This window comes from Ictidomys tridecemlineatus, chromosome 4, assembly GCF_052094955.1.
Source record: "Ictidomys tridecemlineatus isolate mIctTri1 chromosome 4, mIctTri1.hap1, whole genome shotgun sequence".
In the NCBI taxonomy this organism is placed as follows: Eukaryota; Metazoa; Chordata; class Mammalia; order Rodentia; family Sciuridae; genus Ictidomys; species Ictidomys tridecemlineatus.
This window is the reverse complement of record NC_135480.1, coordinates 10,981,422-11,005,549: the sequence shown is the minus strand read 5'-3', so window position 1 is coordinate 11,005,549 and position 24,128 is coordinate 10,981,422. Positions and strand designations below refer to the sequence as shown.

Sequence of the window (24,128 nt, the reverse complement as noted above, 5' to 3'; positions counted from 1 at the left end):
TCCTCCAACACCTGGAACTGCCCAGCTCTCTGGCCCTCCGGCCATGGCTCCTGCTATTTTCTCTCTCCATAGAGAACTCTGGTTCCCCACAGCTGCCACCACAAGACCTCTCTCCCCGCCCACAGGTCTCACCCTGCACAGCCCTTCCTCATCTACCTGGGCACAAGGTCCCCTCCCGGCTCCCCATCACTCTCTACCAAAGCATCTTTTTTTTTTTTTTTGCGGTGCTGGGGATAGAACCCAGGGCCTTGTGCATGCAAGGCAAGCACTCTGCCAACTGGGCCATATCCCCAGCCTCTACCAAAGCATCTTGATTTTTTTCTTTACGTTATCAATCACAATATGTGTCCACGTATGTATTTTGCAGGGGTGAAATTCACAAAGTATGCAATTAACCATTTTGAAGGGTACAACGTGGTGACCTTGAGTACATTCACAGCGTTCTGCCACCATTATCTCAATTTAGTTCCAAAACAATTTCAACCATCCCGTAAGGAAACCCCATACCCATTAAGTAGTCACTTCGCATTGACCCTTTCCCCTCAGCCCCTGGAAAGTACCAGTCTTTTTTCCTGTCTCTATAGATTTACCTTCCTGTTCATTTTATATCAAAGGAATCATCCAACATATGGCCTGTGCCTCTGGCCTCTCTCACTTAGCATAATGTTCAAGGGTCACCCATAGGATAGCATGAATCAGTACCTCATTCCTTTTTATGGCTGACTAATATCCCCTGATATATGGTTGTGATATTAGGGCCTCTATATAGTTTGGATCTTAATCATGGTTGCTGGATCCTAACTCTCTCCTCGAGGGACCACAGAAACTAGAATTTCTCTTCCCTAAGGCAGGTCACAGAAACTCTGATCTTCCACCACCTTTCTGTCTTGGAGCTGGTCATAAAGAAATTCCTGGGGGGCTGGGGATGTGGCTCAAGCAGTAGCGCGCTCACCTGGCACGCGTGCGGCCTGGGTTCGATCCTCAGCACCATATACAAACAAAAATGTTGTGTCCGCCGAAAACTAAAAAATAAATATCAAAAAACTCTCTCTCTCAAAAAAAGAAAGAAAAAAAAATTCCTGGACCTACCCTGGTCCAATAGTAGTAGATCTTAAAACCCTTCTCATTTTACACAGGGGCAAGGGATCCTGTCCCCTACCCTGGAGGCAGGAATGCTATACAGAGAGATCAAGAAGAATCTGGACGGACAAGCCTTGCTGAGAGTCATCAGCCTATGAGCAATTGTGCCCAAGCAATAAAGTCTCCATCAAAGCCCCAAAGAACAGGGTTCAGAGAGCTTCCAATGGCTGACCACGGAGAGAGCATGGGAGCTCTGTGTCCTCCCAGGCCTTGCCTTCACATCTCTCCTTCTATGTGCTTCCTAATATCCTTTAGAATAAACCGGTAACTGGAAGTGTCACCCTGAGTTCTGTGTGTCACTCAAGCAAACTAATCAAAGCAAAGGACAGGGTCGTGGGAGCCTTGGTGGATGGAAATCACAGGTGGCCCACCCAGGTGTGTATGGGAGAGGGAGCAGTCTCAGAGACCGAGTCCTTGGTCTGACACCGCCTTCAGGTAGAACTGAATTGAACTGGAGGAGACTCAGCTAGTGTCTGGTGCTGGAGAATTGCTTACTTGGCTGTCGGGGTGAAAGCCCCACGTGCCTGGGGTCAGAAGTCTTTTGTGTTTGTCGTGGCCTGAATACAGAGGAGAAACAGGCGTTCTGTGTTCTTCCCAACACAATGGCTATACCACATGCTCCTACCAACTCACGGACATTTGGGTTGTTTCCATCTTTGGTCACTATGAACATCTGTGCTCAAGTATTTGAATCCTTGTTGGGAGTTCTTTGGGGGCGTATATGTCGGAGTGAATTGCTGAGTCATATGGTAGTCCTGTTTAACTTTTTGGAGAATCATTAATTAATATTAATGATTAATATTAATCATTAATATTTTTGGTACTGAGGCTTGAACCCAGGGTTACCTACTTGCTAGGTGAAGGCTGTACCGCTGAGCTCCATCCTCAGCTCTGTGTATATTTTATTTTGAGACAGGATCTCCCTGAGTTGCCCGGACTGGTCTTATTGTTAATGCTTCTGTTACCATCATACAGCTAGGTCTGTGCCATACAATATAGAGGCCATCAGCCCTGTGTGTTTATTTAAACTTAAATTTGTTAAAATTAAACAATAAAGATGCAGACTCTCAGTCCAACATAGTAGCTATGTTTCAAGTACTCGGTGGCCACATCCAGTTAGTGGCTACCATAGTTCATCTCCTGGAAAGAGCTATTGGACAGAACTGGTTGACACTGTGCTCTCCTCCCTGATATGCCTGGTGTCATAATATACCCAATGTCTACCAAAGTGCCTGGTGCATAGGATGAACATATTTGGAAGAAAGAAAGGAAGGAGGAGGGGAGGGAGGAAAGAAAAAGGGAAGGGGAAAGGGAGGGATAGAAGAAGGAGGGAGAAAGAATGGAAAGATTGTTTCTCTATAGTCACTCCTTCTCAACAAATCTCTAAGGGACCCAGGGAAAGGGTAACTTTTCCTTTTTGCAGGTGAAGAACAGGCCGAGGGAGTCAAACACCATCCCTGGCATCACAGTGAGCATGGACCGGACTCGACCCTCCCCTGTCTCCACTGTCGGACCCTCAGTGGCTCCCAGGACGCTCTGGCAACGTGGCGGGGAGGCGGGCTGAGGTTGGTCCACACCAGGCTGCCGGCAACTCTATGTGGCTCTGGGAGAGCTGGGGCATTTTTAGACTACTTTGAGCAGGACCTTGTCCACTCTCCATTTTTAATAGACCAAGGAATGAGACCAAGGGATTAACTAATAGTCAGAGAGGTTGAGTCGGGACCAGAACTGGGGGAATTAGAAGAGCAGGGCCGTGGCTTCACGAGGAGGGAGGACAGCGAGAAGAGTTTCATGGTCTCGTAATAGGATCAGTCTGGCAGCACCCACAGACTGTTCCAGAACCCAGGCTCAGAGGCAGAGACCAGTTGGAAAGCAACTGCAAACCTGAGCCAGGCAGGAGAGGACAGGCAAGATGGACAGAACCAGTGAAATCTGAACAAGACACAGGAAAGAATACTGGGGTGAGGGTGAAAGAGGGGGAAATGAGACCTCAAGATTTTGTGGCTTGGAACCAGGACATGTGGTAATGCTGGTCAGGAAAGAATTCAAGAAAGGTGCTCGCGAGTCCAGGGTTGCTAAAGTGAGCCTTGGACCTGACTAGTGATTCACGGATGGGACATCTGAGCTAGCAGGGACTTGATAAGTGACACAAATTGAGCATCCTTTTCCCACAATGCTTAAGACCAGAAGTGCTTCAGATTTTGGAATAGTTGAGCATCCCTAATCTGGGAATCTAAAGCTCAAAATGTCCAAAATCTGGAACTTTTTGAGGGTCTTGTTGGTGCCCTGTTGGGGAAACCGAGGCTGAGAGGGGGCAGCTTAAAAGCCCAAAAGTGTGAAAAGTGAGGTGGACTAAACTCAGGCCTCCTGGTCCACTGAGCTTCCACTCCAGGCTGATCAATAGATATTGTTTGGCTCTATTAGCACTGAATTCTCTCCCATGAGACCATTTTGATCATGAATTTTATAGTGGGGATCCACGTTCGATCCAACTACAAATGTTTTCTCTGATATCCTTCAGACTTCAAAACACAAGCTGTTCTGTCGAAGAACCCATGATAGGTTTTTTTAAGTTAATAAGTGTGGTTTGGGGTAAATTATTTTATTAATCTCGACTCTGTGTTTCCTCTTTTGTAAAACAGGAATAATAAAGCTTACTTCACAGGTAGTGACTCGTCGATGAGATTGTGTGTGTGTGTGTGTGTGTGTGTGTGTGTCCGTCCTGCACGGTTCCAGTATACACTAGATATTTGTCACGTTTTTCTTTCTGGTTTTCTTCCCCAGACCATTGCACAGACAATTTGGTTGGCTGAATTAGGGAGATTGAAGCCCATAAAAATTCCTTGAAAATCCAAACCCACCGGTGTTACTAAAAGCACAATGAAATTAATGTGGCCAAGTTAAGTTGAGAGGATATGTTTTCGTGGAAATGTCAAGGAAGTCAAAACAGTGCCCTGAAAGTAAAAAGTCCCCCAGAAGCCCACCAGAGCTGTTCACATCACTGGACCAAGGAGTGTCGACCACACCTCCTCTGCCCTCCTTCCCAGCCTTTGGGAGCTGTCCGAGGACGAACCACCTTTCCTACCAGTTCATTGAGTGGGTCTACTGGGTGGACTTATCCTTCTAGATCATTACCAATCTGCATTGGTAGATTGTGAAGCCAGGGAATTCCCCCAGGCCCCTGGGGGGGGCTATTCCCTGGAAAACACTGGGCAGTACCCTTTCTGTCCTCAGCCTCTTCTTGTTAGCTGACCCTATGGATCCTCAAAGGTAGTGCTAGGGCAGGAGACCCCCTAGGAAGCAGCTTCCTGCCCCTTGACCTTGGCATTTTGGTTTGTCCCAGCCTGCCCCTTCTTGTTGGGCAGCATCTGCTCATGCATGCTCGACCCACTCAACAAATAATTACTGCATGCCTGGCATGTGCTGGGCACTCTCCTCGGGGTTGAATATATAGTAACGGGCAAGATGGACCTGGTCCCCACCCTCAGGAAATTAACAGTCTGGTGGGAAGAGAAACAATTATGAACCAGCAAACCAACCATTACAAAGCACGACAACTATGTGTTACGGAGGAGACAAACAGGGTGGCGGGAACAAGCAGAGGTGGTCGGGGGTGGGTAGCGAAAACTCTGGGAAACTTTTGAGCCAGACGTGGGCAGGGGACAAGGAGGAACATTTTAAGCAGAGGTCTGGACAAAGGCCACGAAACAGGAATAAACTTGACTTTCCAAAACCCACAAGCAGGCCTGACATGAAGATTTTGAACTTTCGAAAAAGAGAGAGGTTTTAAGCCTGAGAATGACAGGATCCAACCTGTATTTTAAGATCACTCAAGCTGAATGGAGCAGCGAGACTGTCGGGAGGCTCCCGGGGAGTGTGCTGGCCCACACGAGTCGGGAGGGAGGGCGATTTCCCCTGCCTTGCCATCGCGGATCCACCAGAGTATCTGCAGGGCTGAAGCCAGGGCGAGAAAGGAAGGCTTGAGGCGCCATTCTGGAAGCTGGCATAAGAGCAGAGACTTGCTCATTAAGGCTAACCACAGTTGGCACCAGTCCTCCCAGGTTCTCTCATGCAGCGCCTGGGGGGGAAATGCTAGCTTCTTAAAATAGTTCTGAGATCACAAGGAGCCAAGGGTGACTCGTGGATGCATCAGGGCTCCAGAAGAGACCGGCCTGGTACAGTAGAGTGGTGGGCATGGGCAGGGCTGCAACATCCCCCCTGCCTTGCACAGGGAGCTCAGGAGTTTGGGGTTTGTTGTTACTAAAAATGCAATTCGGTTATCCCTGGGTCTCACCAGTCTAGGGGACGCCAGTGAGTTCATAGCACATGTGAAAAATGGCACTGGCTTCTCCCTACATAGTGGCAGTTCTGCAGAGCCCTGGGCGGTGTGTCCTTCTTTTTCCTTATTGGACCCCCAAGGAGCCATTGAGATGTTTCTCTCCCTGATGGAACCCCCCCGAAATGTTAACACCACAGATAAGCTGTTTACCATAGTCTCCCCTGAACGGCAGGGGTTATGATGCCAGCTGTTCTGCAGGTGCCTGAGTTCTCAGATAGTGCTGAATAACACACACACCATGTTCACTCATGTGCGGACACGCCTATGGTAAAGTTCAACTCCCAAATTAGGCACACTAAGAGAGTAACAATAATGACTACTAAAGAATAAAACTATTATAACAATATACCAATAATATTTGAGGGATGTGGTTGACTGTGGGTAATTGAAACCTCAGAAAATTAAATGGTGGATAAATAATAACTAACTACTGTATTGGTTTACACATCTGTGGGGTATTTTTTTTTCCTTTTCTTTCTTTTATTTATTTATTTATTTATTTTTTGGTACTTAACCACTCAGAAGTGCTTGCTTAACCACTGAGTCACATCCCCAGCCCTTTTTATTTTGAGTCAGTGTCTCATTAAGTTACTTAGCCGTGCTAAATCCCTGAGGTTAACCTTGAACTTAAGATCCTCCTGCCTCAGCCTCCATTGTCCCTGGGATTGCAGGTGCGAGCCAATATGCACACTGTACATCTATTTTATATATAAAAAGAATAAGATTTTTTTTCTACCCCCTTTAGGGGCACCATGGCCCCTTTGAGAATGCACACTGGAGATCAAGTTTCTGCCCAGTTATAACAGGGACCAGAGTGTCTCGTCTGTGCTCACGAACTTGTCCATTTTCACTTCCTTGAAGAGCATGCTTCACTACTGCCCCTGTTAGCAGGCACTGCAGAGGACCCTATCGTTCTCAAAGGGACCTCTTCCCCACTCCCAAAGTCCCAGCGCCCTGTTGCCTGCAGACCTCAGCACCCCGAGCCTGCAGGATGCCTCACAGTCTTCCCCGTGCTCTTCCATGCCTGTAGACAGACCTCAAGAGTTCTTCATCGGACGTTGGACCCAGCAAGATGCCACCCGTCTCTCCAGCTCTGCCTCTGCCCCTAGGACTCCCAAAATGTGCTCCTGGACGAGTCCTTTTACCAACTAGGAATCAGCAGCCACAGCCAACGCCCAGCCTAGGCCCTGCTGCTGTGCACCACGCAATGCAAAGTGTTCACAAGGTGCCCTCACGTGTGTCACCTTACCCTTCTACCTGTGCTCCATTTTGCAGATGAGAAACCTGAAGAAACCTGAGAAATCTGGAAGGGCCTGGTCACAGAGTGAGTGACTCCAAGACCTGTTTTCTTCGTTTAGCACCAGAAGAACAAGAAAGCTCAGACGCTGGGCCTACGCATCACCAGCTGGGGTCTCTCCCCAGCCCACCGGGCATAGGGAACCTTACTCCAAAGTCAGTACCTGCCCACAAATTGCTGTCTGTCTCTGAGAAGTGAGAGAACTGAGAAGTAGACCTTCAGAAATGTTTTAGCAACTTGACGGAATAATTTTTTGCCTGTAAACATTAATAAAAAAAATCTGAGCTAAAATATTGGCATCTTTTTTATATTTCAGTTTCCTTTTAAAATTAAAAAAAAATGACACATAATATTTGTACCCCTTTAATGAAGTATAGTATGACAATTCCATACATGTATATAATACATAATGATCAAATGAGAGCAGTCAGCATTTCCATCTCCTCAAACATTTCATTTCATTTCTTTGTGTTGGAAACTTTTGAACTCTTCCAATTATTTTGAAATAGAGCATCAACTGTAGACTATGGTTACCCTGCTGGGCTGTGGATCACCAGAACTGATTCCTCTAATTGTATTTTGATATCTGTTTTCTCACTTCTTTCTGTCACTTTCCCCACCCCCCTAATCCCTAGTCTCAAGTGACATTATTCTATTCTCTTTTTTTATGATTTTCATTTTCCCAATGATTCATTTTTATTCATATTTTATGAAATATGAAAGTGTCAATCAAGTGACGAACTGGAAATTCTTTAAAAAGGCTGTTCCTTCCCTGCTGACAAGCTTGAGAAGCACAGCACTGAGGAATTTTTGCCCACCCCCTACTTTCTGCATGGAGCCCAGGAGCTCTCTGACCTCAAGATGAACAAAAACAACAAAATAGCATGTAGTTGGCTGAACTCACTGGTGGTCAGAATCCAAAGGTCTCTCTTTTATCCCTAGGCACACACAGCCCCAAAATCATCTGAGCGTGGTTTCTGGATCACTATCTGACTCACAGCACCATGTTCTGGGAGGAATGAATGAGTTCCCTGAACCCATACATGTGCAAAGAGGGGCTGCATGTGCTTTGGAAGTGGGGGCTTGTCCAGTCATACAGCTGAAGAGCAGCTGAGAATCTTAACGATCATCTAATTGCTCCCCTGAGTTGTACAGCCGGGGACTCTGAGATCCCAGAGGGTGATGGCTTGTTTCTTTTCCCATCCTTAGTGTCTAGGGGGTCCCATCTGTGGGCTATGGAGAAAAAGGGTTTATCACGGGGGTCAGAAGTGTAGTTCAGCTTAGCTAAACTGACACACCACAATGCCCCTAGCTGCTGAATAACTGAAGGAAGACAGCAAGGAAGGAGGCTGCAAGGCTGGAATGTGAATGGAGTCTCACAACCCAGGGGTGCGACTCTGCACCACACACACAGAGGGCCTGGAAGCTCAGCGCAGCCTCAGGGGCCACGGGGCAGGACACCCCCATGGCTCTGGAGAGTCCTTAGCTCAGCCTTCTTTCCCCGGGGTAGATTTGCACAGATGGTTAACCAGAGTCCAGACTGTGCCCCACTCCAAGGGGTCAATGCTGAGTTAGGCTTAACCTCTTCCCGGAAGGAATGACAGGTTGGATGGTGGAGGAGATGTGGAAAATCATCCCAGTGCAATAGACAGAAGTACCGTGGGACCTAGAGGAGGGAACTTCTGACTTTGCCACAGCCGAGGAAACTCTCCAGTGGGTCTTTAGGTTGAGTAGGAGTTGCAGGCAGGGAAGGTGGGGAGAGGCGCTCTGCTCAGGAGAGGAGAGGGGTTGAAAGCCAGGAGGACTCAGAGGTCACAGCCATGCTTGAGAAACGGGCATTTCCACGTGGTTGGACGGTAACGATCAGAGGAGAAAAAAAGAGTTAGGACTAAGTGAGGGCACCAGAGTGGCGGGCACAGAACTCTGGGAAGGAAGATGCAGGACAGCATCTTGGGCAGGGGGAGAGGACATCCACCCGGGAGACATTCAGAAGAGGACTTGACCTTGTTCACCTGTGGGGCATGAGAGGGTGCGGGTTTGACTGGGGGGCTTAGAGCAATGGCAAACAAAAGAGGAAGGCTCTCTTGTGCCCACAGCCAGTGTCACAGCCCAGGGGCCCAGTGCTAAGAGATGCTGCTCAGGTGGGCCTGGGGACAGGTCACCTGAGGTCTGACAAGCTGGGTAGAAATCGATGACCGCTGCATTTGAGGGATCCCTTATATATTTTAGCCAGAACTTTTATGTATTTTCATGGAGAGGGTGGCTTCGGATGCCTAGGCCATACTATTCTTGTGTTTTCATCAGCCTCTTAACTTCAGAACCCGCCAACCTATTCTTAGAAACAGAAAGCCTCTCAGATTTCCTAACTGCTGTGTGACTTTGAACAAGGCCATCTCTGGGTCTCAGTTTCTTAAAAGTAAAGCCAGGTAATCGCCAGGCTGCCCTCCATGACCTGGGAGAATTCTGGCCTTGCCTTGGCTGTGTGCCCCGTGGGCTCCTGTGCCCATGTCCCCACACCAGTGGTCACAGTCTTTCTCCTCTGCTTCAGCTCTGCCCCTGGGCTTCCTTTTTCTTGGGGGTCCTTCCTCTGCCCCTTATGAGGATGCCTGTCCCCCCTCACAGCAGGCTTGGAGGGGGAACCACAGAAACACAGCAGCCACTTTTCTATCCAGCTCTGCAAATTCCTCGTGGTCCCTTGGGGAAAGAGCCCTGGAATGGAAACCAAAATCTGTGAACTCTAGTCCTGACTCTGCAACCACCCAGCTTCATGAGACTAGCTTCAAGTCTGGTCAAATCGGATGATTGGATTAGATACTGAATGGCCTCCAGATCCAGCATGTTAGCTCCATGTAAAGTTTATGTCCATATCTAGATGTATCCGTGTTATTTCATTTGCATCTATAACAATTTAAAAAGTGATTTTCTATCCATTACACCATGATTATCACAACAGCCCCTGGAGGCAGGCAAAATGTGTGGGTGCCTCTTGTTTATCTCTTGTGGGAAAACTGATCAACAAGTCATGAGTTGCCTGAGGTAATGCTATTGGGAAAGAGATCCTATTGTGGAATTAGACCTGAATGTTAAATCCAAGTTTTACCAATTACTTGAGCATCAATTACTTTTCCCAACTGTAAAAATGAGGATGATAGGTTTTTTTGGTGCTTTTCCTCCTTTAGCTGGGACAAGGCTTGGGCACCAGTGTTGACCCTGCTGCTTAGTCAACCAAAGACTGGACACGAGGCCTGGAGATTACTCTGCTAATGCCCAGTGAGTCCCTACTTCAGTCTAACTTAAGCCTCCTAACCCTACGTGTCTGAGAAGACATTCAAAGCTCCAGAAGCATCGTGCTCAAATGCATATGTACATGTTGTCGTGTTGGGGCAGGTCTGGCCACCTGTATTTGCCTTGGCTGCTGTCAGTAAGGCAGCCCTGACCTTTGAGTCAGAAAACGTTTGAGTTACAATTTCTAGTCCTTGCTCTACCGTTCATTTACAACGAACGCTGGCCTTGGTCAAGTTCATCATCCTTGCTGGACCTTAGCCATCCTGTCGGTAAAACAAGGTATTTCCAGTTCTTAAAACTATGATATTGTGAAATGTACAAATGCATTTGAACTTGGTTAACTTGAAAGCAGGATCTAAGGTCTCCAGTGCAGCTCTTCCTCCTGGCAGAGGGCCGCTTGATCCATTGACATTACCTCAGTTGTTTATGCTGTGTGACAGTAATAGGAACTCAAAAAATATCTATTGCATGAATGAATGGGTGAGATTAGGTTTAACCATCTACCTGCTGTCACCTAGCAATTTGCAATTTGATGGAAAGGATGTGAGCCGTGGATCAGAAAAATCCCACCAATGCTTATAAACATGGGACCTCATGCAACTGTATCATCTCCCTGAGCCCTCTTGTCATCATTGGCAAAATAAGGCTGTTATGAGGGTTAAAATAGACAATGGGTTTAAAGCATGTAACACAGTAGTGCCTGATCAGTGCTCAAGAACTGTTCATTATCAGTACTGATAGCTGAAGAAACAAACATTGGTGGCAACACCAAAGCCCTGCCATTACTGATACAATAGCAATGACAGCAGCAATAATAAGTCCCTTGAAGTAGGTAGGTGGATTAATTTGTAGACTACAAAATGTTTTTAGTTTTCATTGTAATTGCCTGATTTTATCTTCAAAATTATTTGAGGTAGGTTTGCTCCCATTTTACAGATGAGGACCCTGAGGCTCAGAAAAAACCAAAGGACCTGGTCAAGAAAGATCACAAAGCCAACAGGAGCCAGAGCTTGGATAATTTGGGCCTTCTAATAACAATGGCCTGTGGTCCAGTACCCTTCAAAGGGACCTAAAGGGACATATAAAGCACTCAATGACCTTGTCTGATGTGAGAATCAAAGACTGGACACAACCCACCCAGCCTGGGCTCTCTGAGTAGTGTAGCTTGGTCATCCACTGCCCATTCTTACAGTTGTTTGCCCGTGAGATAAACTAAGCTTTTTAAGACATTACATATCGGTTCTGTTGGTTGTCCACTTCAAGGCCCAAGAACACTTCTCTAATTTTGGCTTCACAGGCTGAACTACAATGGGATATTCCTACCATGATTTTACATAAAAATAAGGCTATTTCTCCCCACATGACATTTTTTTTTGGGGGGGGGGTGCCTTTTGCATTAGAACTGCAGGCAAGCCAATGTCTTCAGGGAAAACTCATTCCTTCCTTCCTTCCTTCCTTCCTTCTAAGGATAGAACCCAGAAGCACCCTACCCATGAGTCACATGACCAGCCCCCAGGGAGCACTTCAGCCCTACTGAGTTCACTAGGTAATGAGGGACCGAGAGAAGTTTGGAGTCAAGGAAAGTCACAGTGAGATTTGGGCTCAGTGCGGCAATGGCTGGTTGTTGAGAGGCATTATCCAGGGCAGTAACAGAGACAAAGGAATAAGGCGGGCAGGATAAAACCCCCTGGAGGTAGAATCTGCTGAACACCATAACCTTTTTGTAAGAGTGGGATCCTGGAAAAGTAAAGATATTCTGGAATTCTGACACTGCATGGCTGGAGGGACAATGGTGCTATTCATGGACATGGAGAAGTTCAAAGGCAGGGCTGGATCTGGGAAGAAGACAAGTTTGATTTTTGTACCTGAAATAGTGTGAGTTAGACCTGGATAGACCCCCAAAACACATGAGGCTGGGCTGCTCCCTTGCCTGCGGGTTGGAGTTGGGAGGTGGACCTCAGCTTTGCAGCCCAGGGAAGGAGTGGAAGTGTGGTCAGGCCCTGGGAAAGAGATGGCATTGCAAATGTAGACTTGGATGCCGACTGGTCCCTGAACAAGGAAATGGGAGAAACCAGGTCATGGGGAGGAAGGATGAGAACTTCTGTCTATTGAATGATCGCTCTGTACTGAGCATTATGCAGTGGTTTTGTACATTATTTGAAAGATCTTTGTGCACTTAAATTGAGAAACCAGTGGGAGGGATTGCTATTATTATGTTTTGCTATAGTTTGGATTGTAAGTGTACCCCAAATGTCCATGTGTCAAAGTCTTGGTCCCCAGCATGTGCTTTTGAGAGGCAATGGAACCCTGAAGAGGTGGGACCTAGAAAGAGGTCCCTAGGGGCATGCCCTCAAGGGGGACAGCGAGACCCCAGCCCCTCTCCTTTCTTTCTTTCCATTCTCAGCCACGAGGTAGACGGTTTTGCCTGCCACACGTTTCCACATGATGTGCCATCACAGGCCCAGAGAGTTGAAGCCCCTGAAATTGTGAGCCAAAAGAAACCTATTTAAAAAATAAGTTGATCGTCTCAGGTGTTTGTTATCATAACAGAAAGCTGACTGACACACTAGGAGAACTGGAGTAGATTGGGGCCGGGGTGGGCTCAGTGGTAGAGCACTTGCCTAACACGTGCAAGGCCCTGGGATCCATCCCCAGCACTGAGGGAAAAAAAATGGTAGAAATGGAGAAATTGTAACGAACTGAGAAATGAATGGAAGACAGAAAGTAAACCTAGAGAGCACAGAGACGCATTCATGAAATGTGACAGTGGGTGGACCTTGAGGGCTTTGGAAAACTTGAGGGCTTTGCAACGGGAAGATATCTTAAAGGTGAGAAGCAATGTGGCCATATTTATCACCCAAAGAAAGGAAGAGACAGAAGAGGCCAGGATGAACGTTCTGCTGATGGTTTGCCTCCAAGGTGCCCTTTGTCTCCACTGTGTTCCCTCTGGATGAGCCCCAGCTGCAAGATGGCTAGAGGGTCATTCACTTTCACTCTCTCTTTCATGACCCTAACAGGCTCCCATCAGTGCCTCCCTGCGAGGGCAATCCCCCCTTTTAGCGGGGATTGTGGGTGTGGGCTCCATTCCTGGAGGCCCTCTCTCCCCTCGTCCACCCCACTCTGCCTGATCTGTTCACCCTCTTGGCTGGCTGAGGGGACCTGGGCTCCATGCCATGCCAGCTGGTACCTTTTGTCACTGATAAAGATGAAAGATCATAATGAGATCCTGGCAGCACCCCTGGGAGGCTGCAGTCTTTGGTGCTCCTGGGGGAGCAGAGGGCCGATTCTGGGGGACAGGAGGAAGCCACAGGAATTCCTCCCTCTCTGAGATCACCCCTTTTCCTAAGTGACTCTGGGTGGGTTGGCTGAGCAAACACTCTCACCAGCTCATCCAAGCAGGCAGAGTATTCAGTAAGAGAGGAACAGGAAGAGGGCAGAGGGTGCCAGGTGCTTCTGGTGGGAGATTGGCCTCCTGAAGTCCCCTTAGTCCAGGCCTCCCTTCCTCCATCCTAAGCTAAATTTGCTGCTTCCCTGGCTTCTCCCCACTTCTCATCCCAGCCCCAACCTGCCTCAGAAGGTCTCTTTCCACATCACAGATCTGATCAGGGCACACTCGTGCTGGGTGAATTTTCAAAGCTCTGTACTGGCTCCACCACGAAGTCCTCCATCCTGTCCTTATGGAGGCCCAAGAGGCTCCCCCAACCTGAAACCTGCCCAGAGCTGGCCTGGCTGCAGCCGTCCTATTCATTCATTCTTTCCTGCCTTTTCCCCGCACTCTGGCTAGTGCCCAGCTGGCACCTGCTCCTAGGAAAACCCAGCTTTCCCCAACTTTCCAAGGCTCACCCGGGAGACCTCCCGAGTCTTCCTTTCAGATATCGCTCCCTCTCCTGAGCTCCACAGCCCTTTAAAACTTTTTCATTGAAGTTATCTCTGTATTGTGCTAATACTCTTTTGAAAAAAAAATCCTCTTCTTGGTTCCATTTCAATAAAACTTTAACAGGCCTAAAAGTCACTGTACCCCCCACCCATGACTTGCTTCATTCTCTCTTATCGTGTGGGGAAGCTCTAAGGCAGAGGTCCCGCGCTCTTCAGGTCTGGGGTTTGTGGAGTGAATGACAGGGCTCAGGACTGATACCAGTATGGAATGACAAGGCCATGGAGGTCCTATAGGTCTGAGACTACAAGAGTGACGTGAAAGGGATCCTGCCTGGTCCCCCCTCCCCATGTCTGCCCAAGTCACCCCTGCATCATGTTGGTTCCTTTCACTGAAGTCATTAGGAGCTAGGCAGTATGAACTCTGTCCTCTCTGTGGTCTCCGGGAGTGACTGGGCCACTGCTGATTCCCAAATCTTCTGCACCTCCCTCTGTTGATCCTTATTTTCTACTGGTTTCCTCATCCAGCCAGGCCCACTTCCCCAGGAATCTGGGCCAGCCCTGTTAGGGCACTGATGTTAAACAGCATCTGGGGACCTGCAGGACTGCAGGCTTTCCCCAGTCTGAACACCACCACTATCTGATCAATTACATATGGTCCCGTATTGTTTCCGTGTTTCCCAACAAGGCAGTGAGCTTGAATCCTGGGAAAGCGCGGCGACCTATTCGACTTGGAATTTCACCTCCTTCCTGGCATTGGCTCTTCGCACAAGGAACAGAACAGAGATCCCCCAATTTCTCCTCCCAAGACTGTCTGATTAAAAGGTTCAAAGCCTGCAAACAGATCCAGACCGGCTCCTTTCCCCAGCGAGGCTGCCGGGGAGGTGCCACACAATGTGGATCGCTCAGACAATGTGAGATACCGGAGTCTCGATTCCAGCGAGCCAGGGAAGGGCGTTACCTAGGCAAGCCAGTCCTGGAGTGGACCTCACCAACTCGGTGTCCTGGCCTGCTCGCCAGCTTAAGAGCCTGCTGGCGTGGGCGGCGGCTGAACCCTCTTTGTGCCGGCATCAGGTGCAAATCCCCGAAGCGCCTGGCGCGCGCGCACGCGCCCGGGAGCTCGGCCGAGCCCAGTCGCCGCCCCTGGTCTGCCCCTCTGGGATCTCCTCCGGGCCCTAGGGCTGCATCTAGGGGAGGGAGGAGGTCGGACACGTAGCGGGCCTCGCCGAAGGGCTGGACTCCACGCGGGCGGGCGGGCGGGGGAGCCGGGGACCCACCGCTCCAGCCCGCTGGCCTTCGAAAGATCCTCCTGGGCCAATGGCAGGCGGGGCGACGATCCCTGATTGGTGCAGGCGCTCTGCTGATCACTGTGGAAACCCGGGCGGCGGGGAACGCGGGAGGATGCGGAGCCCCGGGCGGGGGGAGCTGGAGGGGCGGGAGGAGGAGGCGTCGAGGCCGTGAGCTACCCGGGAGTTTTTACTGGAGGCAAAAGTCGTAGCGGGCGGGCTGAGGGTGGGGCGGAGGAAGGGGACCACTTGGGGGCACCGGGAAACCGGGATACACCGGAGGAAGGCAGGGATACTTGCAAGGCGAGGAGGAGCGAAGGCGAGGGGAGGGGTCGCGGTGGGAGGAGGAGTAGGAGAAGACAAAAGCCGAAAGCGAGGAGGGTGCGGGCCAGGAGGGAAAGGTCCGTGCAGCCAGCCGCCGGCTCCCGGAAACCGCGGCGCACGAAGCATCCCGGTGGGCAGGCAGCATGGGGAAGGGGGGGAACCAGGGCGAGGGGGCCACCGAGCGCGAGGCGCCGATGCCCACCTTCAGCTGGGAGGAGATTCAGAAGCACAACCAGCGCACCGACAAGTGGCTCGTGGTCGACCGCAAGGTCTACAACGTCACCAAATGGTCCACGCGGCACCCGGGGGGCCACCGGGTCATCGCGCACTACGCGGGAGAAGATGCTACGGTAAGAGTCTGGGGGCTCCAGCTTCGCTTCTCTGCCTCGGGCGGGATCGGGAGCCCGGGGTTACTGGGCGCCAAACAGACCTCAGGCTCTGAATCGAGCTCGGGACGTCCAGGAGGGAAGGAAAGTGAATCTCCTGCGCTCATCCCGCGTCCAGAATCGTCCTCCTCTGGGCCTACTGGGCCGACGTGGGGTGGGGGTCGGATTTCGCACCCCGGGGGGTAGCGCCGCCGTGGAGGTCCCAGCGGTGGGTAACTGTGCACAGCTGCCGCGCGTGCTGCGACCCACGCGTCCACTCCTTCCGCGGGCTCAGCCTGAGCCGGGCACTCTCCAAAGGGGGCGCTCCTCGGGGCTTTCGCGCTCCCAGCTCGGAAGATGGCCACCCTGGGACGCCGCGGAAAGGAGCGGGAGAGCGGGCAGCCCTGTGTGGGACTGCACTCTCTAGCAAAACTAGGGGGCGGAGAAGGGAAGCTCGTCCCCGGCGCGAGCTCGCTGCTGCTTGGATTCTGGTCTGAGAAGGCTCGCAATGGCTGCCCGGGAGAGGCAGCCTAGTGGCTCAGGTTCCCACGCTCCCAAGGATTATCTGGACCCAACTCAAAGGCCGGTCTTCTGGGACACCCGGATGGAGAACTGGTGGAAGGAGAACGGGCTGGAGTCTGCAAAGCCCAGGTAGAGAGGATGCCTGGAACCGGAATTTAGAAACAGTAGGCAGGCTTGGCAACAGGTCCATCTGCATCCGAGGTTACTCTCGGACGTTCAACTCAATGGCCCTCTGTTTTTAAATCCTACCAGAAACTCACTTCCCTCATTTTGCACTGTCAAAGATAATAGGCTCTGGGACCTCTCCAGAGCCAGGGCTGCCTCTCCTGCCCTCACCACGTGTGTGGCTCCGCAATTACGCAGCAATCCCACTCCGGCAGCCCCCAGTCTGAAATCCTGGCATTAAAGTTCGACAGGAGCCCAGAGACTTAGAGCTTCGAGAGGGAGACAAGGATTGGCTCACCCTTGGTGGTGGTGAACCAGAGCAGAGAAAAAGGTGGACTGGGCTAAAGAAACTGGGGCAAGGTGAATAGGGGAGAGGCAGAAAGAAAGGAGGGATAACCTTGACCCCGCTCATTCCACCTGGAGGTCTAGGATGCTGACCTGTTTGTGATCTTTTGCTGTTCAAGTGGGATACTCCTAATTCTTGACTCTCCCCACTTTCATATGGTGGAGACCAGATGGACTGGTGGCTTTGGTGAGCAGGGCTCAGCTCTTTTCAAGATTGAGAAGAGGGCCACCCATATCCATGTAGCCTGCAGTTTTCCTCCCCACCTTGTTTGACCTGCTCACTACAATGCTTAAGCCCAGGAGGGCTGATGATGCTAATCAGAATTCAGATGGGTATAAACTTTTCACAGACTTTCAGTACTAGTTCAGTTGGACTTTTCTGCAATCTGGTGAGGAGCTTTGGTGAAGCAATTCCTAGATAAAAGACCTCCTACCTCCTGGTTGGGGTCTTTCCACTATTCTCTGTTGCTGGACTTGTGCTAGCCTGTTCATGACTCCATAGGTAAGTTGTAGAAGGTCCCTGCCCTACCAGGCTGTCACCAAAGAGTTTCCTAGAAGGAAAAGCCAAGCATGATATATTTGGTCTGATTATTCTGTTTTTGTCTAATAATCATTTTCCTTATGTGGAAGCTCAGTCTGTCCATTGCCTTGAACTTCATAGTTTAAGCCATCAGAGTTATTCCATCCGTATTCTGGATGTTATCAGTGTTTTCCTGACCTTTACAATGAGTTTCCTCCAAGAAACTGTGCTCACATCCATCCTGTTCAGTACTGGAATGCCTTACTCTTCTATGCCCCTTCGCTATCTCACAAGTTGGAGGTAAAAATATAACACTTTCTTTATTTCTGATTTTTGCCCCAGAGCTTTTTGTATAAATTTCATTGGTGGTAAATCTGGCAACACGGATGTGACTTGCCTGTTGTCGGAAAGCTAGGCCGGGAGTCAGATTAGGCTGCAGACAGTCTGAAATGGGAGAAAGAAGATGTGATCACTGGAGTGGTATCATGCTACTGAGCCCCCTGTCCTCATAGGTAAGATACACCTGTACCTGCTCCAATGAAATATTCGAGGCAAAGTAAGCCCTACGCCATGCAACATGATGTTATCAGACAAATGACAAAAAAAAAAAGAGAGAGAGAGAGAGAGAATTAGGAAACCACTAGAATGTAAAGTATGCAAAGAGGAACTTGGAAGAAAAAAAATGTTAATTTATGCTAGCTATTTTGTTGTAGCAAAATATAAAGACAACCCCTGTCCATGAAGCTTACTGCCTTCCATATGGAGACTTCTCGGGCATGGATGTAATTGAATAGTGATAGAGTGAACAACTGGATTCTTTTGGCAGTTTGAATTTTTTTTTTTTTTTTAACTTTCTGAGACCAAATTTAAAAAAGGCCCTGAGTAGCAGGGGAATATGGGAAGGGAAAAGGTAGGAGCAGTCTGTGGGACTCAAGAGAGCTTTGTCCAGCCTGTTAAGCAAGTGGCTTTGTTCCTTGGGGCACAGACTTCTTCCTGAGAACACAGGAAATGACAGAGTATCTGTGGATCAGGCAAAGTTTTGGGAGGAACGGAGCAGCAGACAGATGGGTATCCCCGTAGTACCTTGCTCTGAGCTACCCACAGTCCAGTGACATCCTAACAAGGGGCTGGAAAGAGACGCCATAAGTTAAAGAAGCCATTTTGGGGCACAATCCAGATGTCAGTAGGGGATTTTTCTGTTTCTACAGAAAAGAAGACGTCAGAAGTTAGGGACCTACCTCTTCCCCCAAAGGAGGGAGCAGTTGTCCTTAGGATTTTCTGCAGAATTTAGACCTTGGCTGTGCTTATAATAAAAAGTCACTTAGCCAGGTACTGTGGTGCATACCCGTAGTCTCAGCTGCTGGGGAAGCTGAGGCAGGAAGATGGCTTGAGCCCAGGAGTTGGAGGCCAACCTGGTCAATATAGCAAGCTCCTATATCTTAAAAAAAAAAAAAGACAAAGTCACTTAATTCTTGCAACTTCATAAAGTGCATTCATATGTGTTATCTTATTTAATCCTTAGATCAGCCATGTAGATATTTCTCATTATTAAGGTTCGGAAACCTTGTTCAAGCAGCAGTGCTTAAACCTGAAACTCGGGATCTTCCTGCAACGAATCGTGTGGGCTCACTCCTCCTCTTCCTCTTTCATTTCCTATTTCTGCCTCTCCGATCTCTTCCCTCTGCTCCCTGCAGTTTCTCCTGTCTTTGCCATGCTGTGGGTGCCAAGAACCCTCACCGTTGTGCCTCAAAAGTGTGTCTGCGCTTTTCCTTGCAGTCCCCATCCCTACAGAACGTCCTCCACTTGGGATTCATCAAACATTCATTGAGAAGCTCCATGACTCCGAGCTGGGCCCTGGCAGGAAGATGAATAATTCACAGTGACCTGAATCTACTGGATTTGCTTCCCTCATCTCTCTCAAGCTTGCTTGACTCTGGACTGTCAGCCTCTAGGCACTAATCTTGTCCCTCCCCAGCTGGCCTTGTCCCTTTTCCTGCCTTGTCTGCCTTGCTCAGCTCTGAAATCAAGGGAAGGCAAGATGAGGCCAGAGGTACACTCCAGCTGCCTGCTTGCCCCTGTGCTGTTCTTGGGAAAAGGCAGCAATTGAAGAGACCCTGGCCCCCACGTGGTGGACAGGCAGGAGGGGCGTGGTATTCAGGGGAGAGAGCCTGGGTTCCTAGCCTGGGGGCAGCTTTGTCTCCTAGATCTAGGGGGCATTGAATTGCTTGCTTCCTGGTGGCTGCAGCTCAGTGGGAGGCCTCCTGCCCAGGCCCAGCATCCCTTCTCTTTATTGGAGTCCCGGGTTCTCTTGCTAGAAGGGCTGTCAGAACAGGATAGAACCTGGTTCCAATTCTTGTTCCAAAATCAACGTTGGCTCTGTCTTGCGGGGTACCGTGGCCTACCTTGCAATAAATAGACACCCCTGTCCCAAAGAGCTGTTGGGACACTTCTGGAAGTGTGTGAGGCACATTTGTGGCAACTTAAATGGGGAGACAGAAAAAATGATTTAACTCTCAGGGAGATGAACACTTGCTTTGATTGAGGTCTTTGTGTGAACCGAGGAAAAAATCTAGAGTAAACGCAGCTAGTTGAAGCTCTGACCAGCTAATCCCTGCAAAGTGACCATGGACAAGTGGCCTCTCCAACCTGGGAGTCCTTTCTCATCTCTAATCGAGGACCTGTCTCCCAGAGTTAGGTAAAGAGGAGTGGCTTATGATGCAGGCCACTCGCGTGGCTCAGTGTCGAGCCTCTGCCACCTCGGCACATGCAGCTAGACCAGCCACCAAGGTGTGGGTGTGGGAGATGGAGGAGAACACTGGTGTTCCAGAAGTATACGCAGGGCTGTGTAAAGCAGTAGATGAAGACCTTTACAATGAACAGGTCTGCAGGGTGGAACCCCTTCAAGTCCTTGTGCGACCAGGTACCCAGGTACGGCCACCAAAGCCATGTCTGGCCCTTGGGAAAGGCTGCGGTGAACACACTTGCAAGGCATTGGACTTTACCTCTCCATGATTGGCCGAGAGGCATCATTTAGTTGTCAGACACTGAGTTGTTCCTCGGGCACTCTACGGAGGACTTCCTGTTTGTTTCTCAAAGGCCGTGGTTTGATGTGAGAGGGACACATGAAGGGACCCTGATTCCGGCGGCTCCAGCTGGGCCCTTCCCAGGGCCTTCCTCGCCTGGCAGAGACGTCTGAGCCCGGGGCAGGCAGAGCGGATCAGGGCTGGGTCCTGGGCCTCCTCACTTCCTCCCCAGGAGGCCCCTGGAATAGCTCCTCTTGTCTCAGAAAATTCACCTGTTGTGATCCACACCTTTCCCTTCAGCAATCGGGGCTCAGAGGTTTTTTTTCTTTTAAAGCCCCAGGCCCATTTTTCCCCTGCATGAAGTGTTGCTTTGTGTGTCTGCTCTAAACCGGGCAAGGACGGGATACAGGGCGCAGTGAGGAAGCCGGCGGGGACTGACAGTCGCTGTCGGGAGATACCGTGGTATGGGGGTGAAGAGTTTTAGGAGTTGCCAGCATTTCCCACCTTCTCTCCCCCCACTTCTTTTTTAACTTGGAAATTTTCTGAACATACAGACATATTGAAAGAGCAAGTGAGCACCTTTTATCCTCTCGGCCCACAGCCGCTAGTTGTGACACCTGGCCACATTTGCTTTCTCCCTTGTACGCAGACCATTTTTCTTTTGAAGATAAGCAACTCCCTGGGTCCCTGCCAAGCAAATGAGTAGCCATTCCTGGATAGGATCAAATAGCCAACCCATATGTATAACCCTGAAAAGAGTCTTGTAAAACTTGTATTTTTCCTCCAAACAGGAGTCTTTCAAGCTAAGGCATTGCAGTTTGTATGTCTTTTTAGTTTCTTTTCATCTAGACCATTCTCCCACAAACCCATGTTTCCACCCCACCTCCACCCGCCATATTGATTTTTCTCTTGGTTTCCCATGGTGCTGTGAGGCTTCTCCTTCAGTCCTGGTGACCTCTCCATTCTAAGGACTAGTTTGATGTGGGGTAAAGGTTGTGCCACTGGAACATCCTATTGTTCAGCCCTGGGGGTTCCTGGGGGCCCGCTCATCTCTATTTTAATGAGATAATTTATTTAATATGTATAGAAAAAGTTGGAAGGAAAAATGCTAAAATTATTAGCAATGGTGGCCACTTTCTTGATGGTAATTATTTTTCTCTTTATTCTTCTGTACACTATCTGACTTTCCCCAAACTAAGCATTTTTTCCTTCATCCTTAGGAGAGATTAAAATGCATAACATGATAGTGGTGTTAGGGAAAATTTGGGGAGTAAGGAAAATGAAGTGTGGCTCAACACCCCTCTCTTAACACATTGAGTTTAGCTCTCCCAAGACTCCTGTCAGAAGTGCCTTTTACCCGGTTCTGTGTTTGCTTTCTGTTTACTGTGATGTCCTAAGCATGTTTTCCACGTTGTAGTTGTCTTTGGTCTTGTTCTTTTCATTGATAATTGTGGGTGTGTGGGCGAGGAGCACCCCAGGGTGGTGGGTACTGTGATTTGCGCACTGTGTCAGGCACCCAGCTTAGGAGTAGGCCCAACCCCTGTGGGCGCACCTCCCGGGATGCGCACTCAAACCCTTGGCCAGCTCAGCAGGCCCCATATCCACACAGCTCCAGGATTGCTCCTGGTTGAGGGATCTGTCTGGGGGATGAGACTGGAGAGAGCTCTTGAGGCCAGATGGTGGACGCCCTGCTTGGTGTGGGCCAGAAAAGCAGGCAGAGGGCTGGGGCTCATTCTCACCTTTATTCCTCTGTTCCCCAGGATGCCTTCAATGCCTTCCACCCTGACCTTGACTTTGTCCGCAAGTTCCTGAAGCCCCTGCTGATTGGCGAGTTGGCCCCAGAGGAGCCCAGCCTGGATCGTGGCAAGAGCGTGAGTAGGACTTCAAACCTGAGCAGGGTTGGGGGTCCTGGGAAGGCTCCCTCGCTCTAGGGCCACAATGTCAGGGATGGGGGCAGCGGAGCCTTTGGTCCAGTCCAGGAGGAGCCTCCATGGAGCACCCGGGGTCACAGTGGACCTCAGAGCTCCCACCAACAGCCAGGGACTGGCAATAGCTAGGGCATCCCCTCTCTCCCAGCTAACCTCATTTTCCTCCTCCTCCTTCCCTTCCTGGATTTGACAATCTAGGAATAAATGTAGGATCAGTAAGAGAAGATCAGATAGTGACAAGTGTGGCCGCTTTGGAGTCAGTGGTCACTTTGGGAGAGTGACCATCGTTTGCTCATTCGTTGTTCATCTTCTCTGGGTCAGATGCCCTGCTGGTTGCTCCAGCGAGGGCGGTGTGTGGAGAAACACCTGGGCCTCGTGGCGCTGCCCTGCTCAACAGCGAAGGGCCCGCGTGCCAGACCCTGCGTAGATGATGGAGCCGTGTGCTTCTGAGTTCCTGCACAGTCGCCCTGGCTGGCCTCCCCGCTCCTCCCAGTCCTGGCCTTCTCCTGCGCAGCAAGCCCAGTTCTCTCCTGGTCCTATGCAGGGATGAGGCACCCAGTCCAGTCCCTTCCTCAAGCCTGTCTGGCCCAGCCTTGTCCCCGACAGTGTGTGTCCAGGGCCGCGTGGGGGTCTGCACAAGGCCTGCCTGTGACCCCAGGGCTGGGGTGGGCTCCGTGGAAATCCTGCTTCCTCTGAGGGCCTTGGAGGCTGTGGTCGGTTCGTCCCCTCTGCTCTTGGGCCACCACGGCCCCTGCCAGCCCTAGGACATGGCCTCTGACTCCTGTCTAGGGTGAAGCCCTGGGGACACCACACGCTGCCTCTGATGGGCCCTCTGTCTCCTGCTCCCTGCCTGAGCTGGGCCCCACCCTGGAGTGGTTCATAATTAGCCTCCATCTCAGTGGCCTCAGCCCAGCCAGGCTGGACACAGGCTTCCAAACCCAGGCTCTTGACTGGCCCCCTGCCATTGCGTCTGGTCCTCCCGAACAGATGCAGACCGTCCTGCGTGTCCTGCAGAGGCCAGTCCCTTGCCCCACCTATGTCTCCCCTCTCCTCTCGTCTTTGCCCCCAGGGCACACAGGAGATCGCCTCCACCCCTTGCCCTGGCTGACCCGGTCATCTCCTCTCCTCCACCTGGCTCTCCTCGGTTCCAGCCGTCCCCTCCACTGCGTCCTAAGCTCCTTCCTTTCTGCCTGGCTTCTCCCTCTCCACCCGCCTCTCCCCTTTCTGCTACTTGGGTTTGACAGCTGCTCTTCAGATTCTGCACCTGCCCCCCAGGTGTCACCCCGTTCCTGCACATTCCCCTCCCCCACACCCGCCCAGCCATTCTTCCATGCTCCGCTCTCTGCCCGCTGCTGCTTCGCTCTGACTCCCAGCATTGACCCAGGGCCATTCCGGACTCCGCTTAACCCCTGGCTCCCTGTGCCCCAGGCCCTCTGTGGGCAGGGACCAGCCCGACTTGTTTGTGTTCCCCACTTTACTCCCTTCAATTCTCCAGAGTGGCGCCGAGTGGCACGGAGTGGCGGGTGGTGGATACATACAAGCTTTCCTTTTTAAAGTGTTGCCTAATATGCTTAACCTAGAACTTCACCTTACTTAGGTGCACAGTTCAGCGGCACTCGGTTTCTCTCACTGTTGCTCAGCCACCCCACCGTCCAGCTCTGGAACTTGTTTATCGTTTCAAACTGAAATCCATGTTCATGAAACCCCAGCTCCCCA

General features: G+C 50.4%; 1 protein-coding gene and 1 long non-coding RNA gene across 2 annotated transcripts in view; one reads left to right on the top strand and one right to left on the bottom strand.

The window, feature by feature from the left end:
- Positions 1 to 15,558: 15,558 nt before the first annotated feature.
- The window catches only part of Fads2 (fatty acid desaturase 2), a 29,803-nt gene continuing 21,233 nt past the window's right edge, over positions 15,559 to 24,128 (top strand). The window contains exons 1-2 of the mRNA XM_005331513.5: positions 15,559 to 15,894; positions 22,245 to 22,355. Of these exons, the coding sequence (XP_005331570.1) occupies positions 15,688 to 15,894; positions 22,245 to 22,355 (318 nt within the window). The 5' untranslated portion in view covers positions 15,559 to 15,687. The remainder of the gene's footprint in view (positions 15,895 to 22,244; positions 22,356 to 24,128) is intronic.
- Positions 17,763 to 20,132, bottom strand: LOC144377002 (uncharacterized). The gene is made up of 3 exons (XR_013437470.1): positions 19,199 to 20,132; positions 18,700 to 18,899; positions 17,763 to 17,905 (listed from the first exon to the last, which is right to left on the bottom strand). It is a non-coding gene; the product is annotated as an uncharacterized LOC144377002 (long non-coding RNA).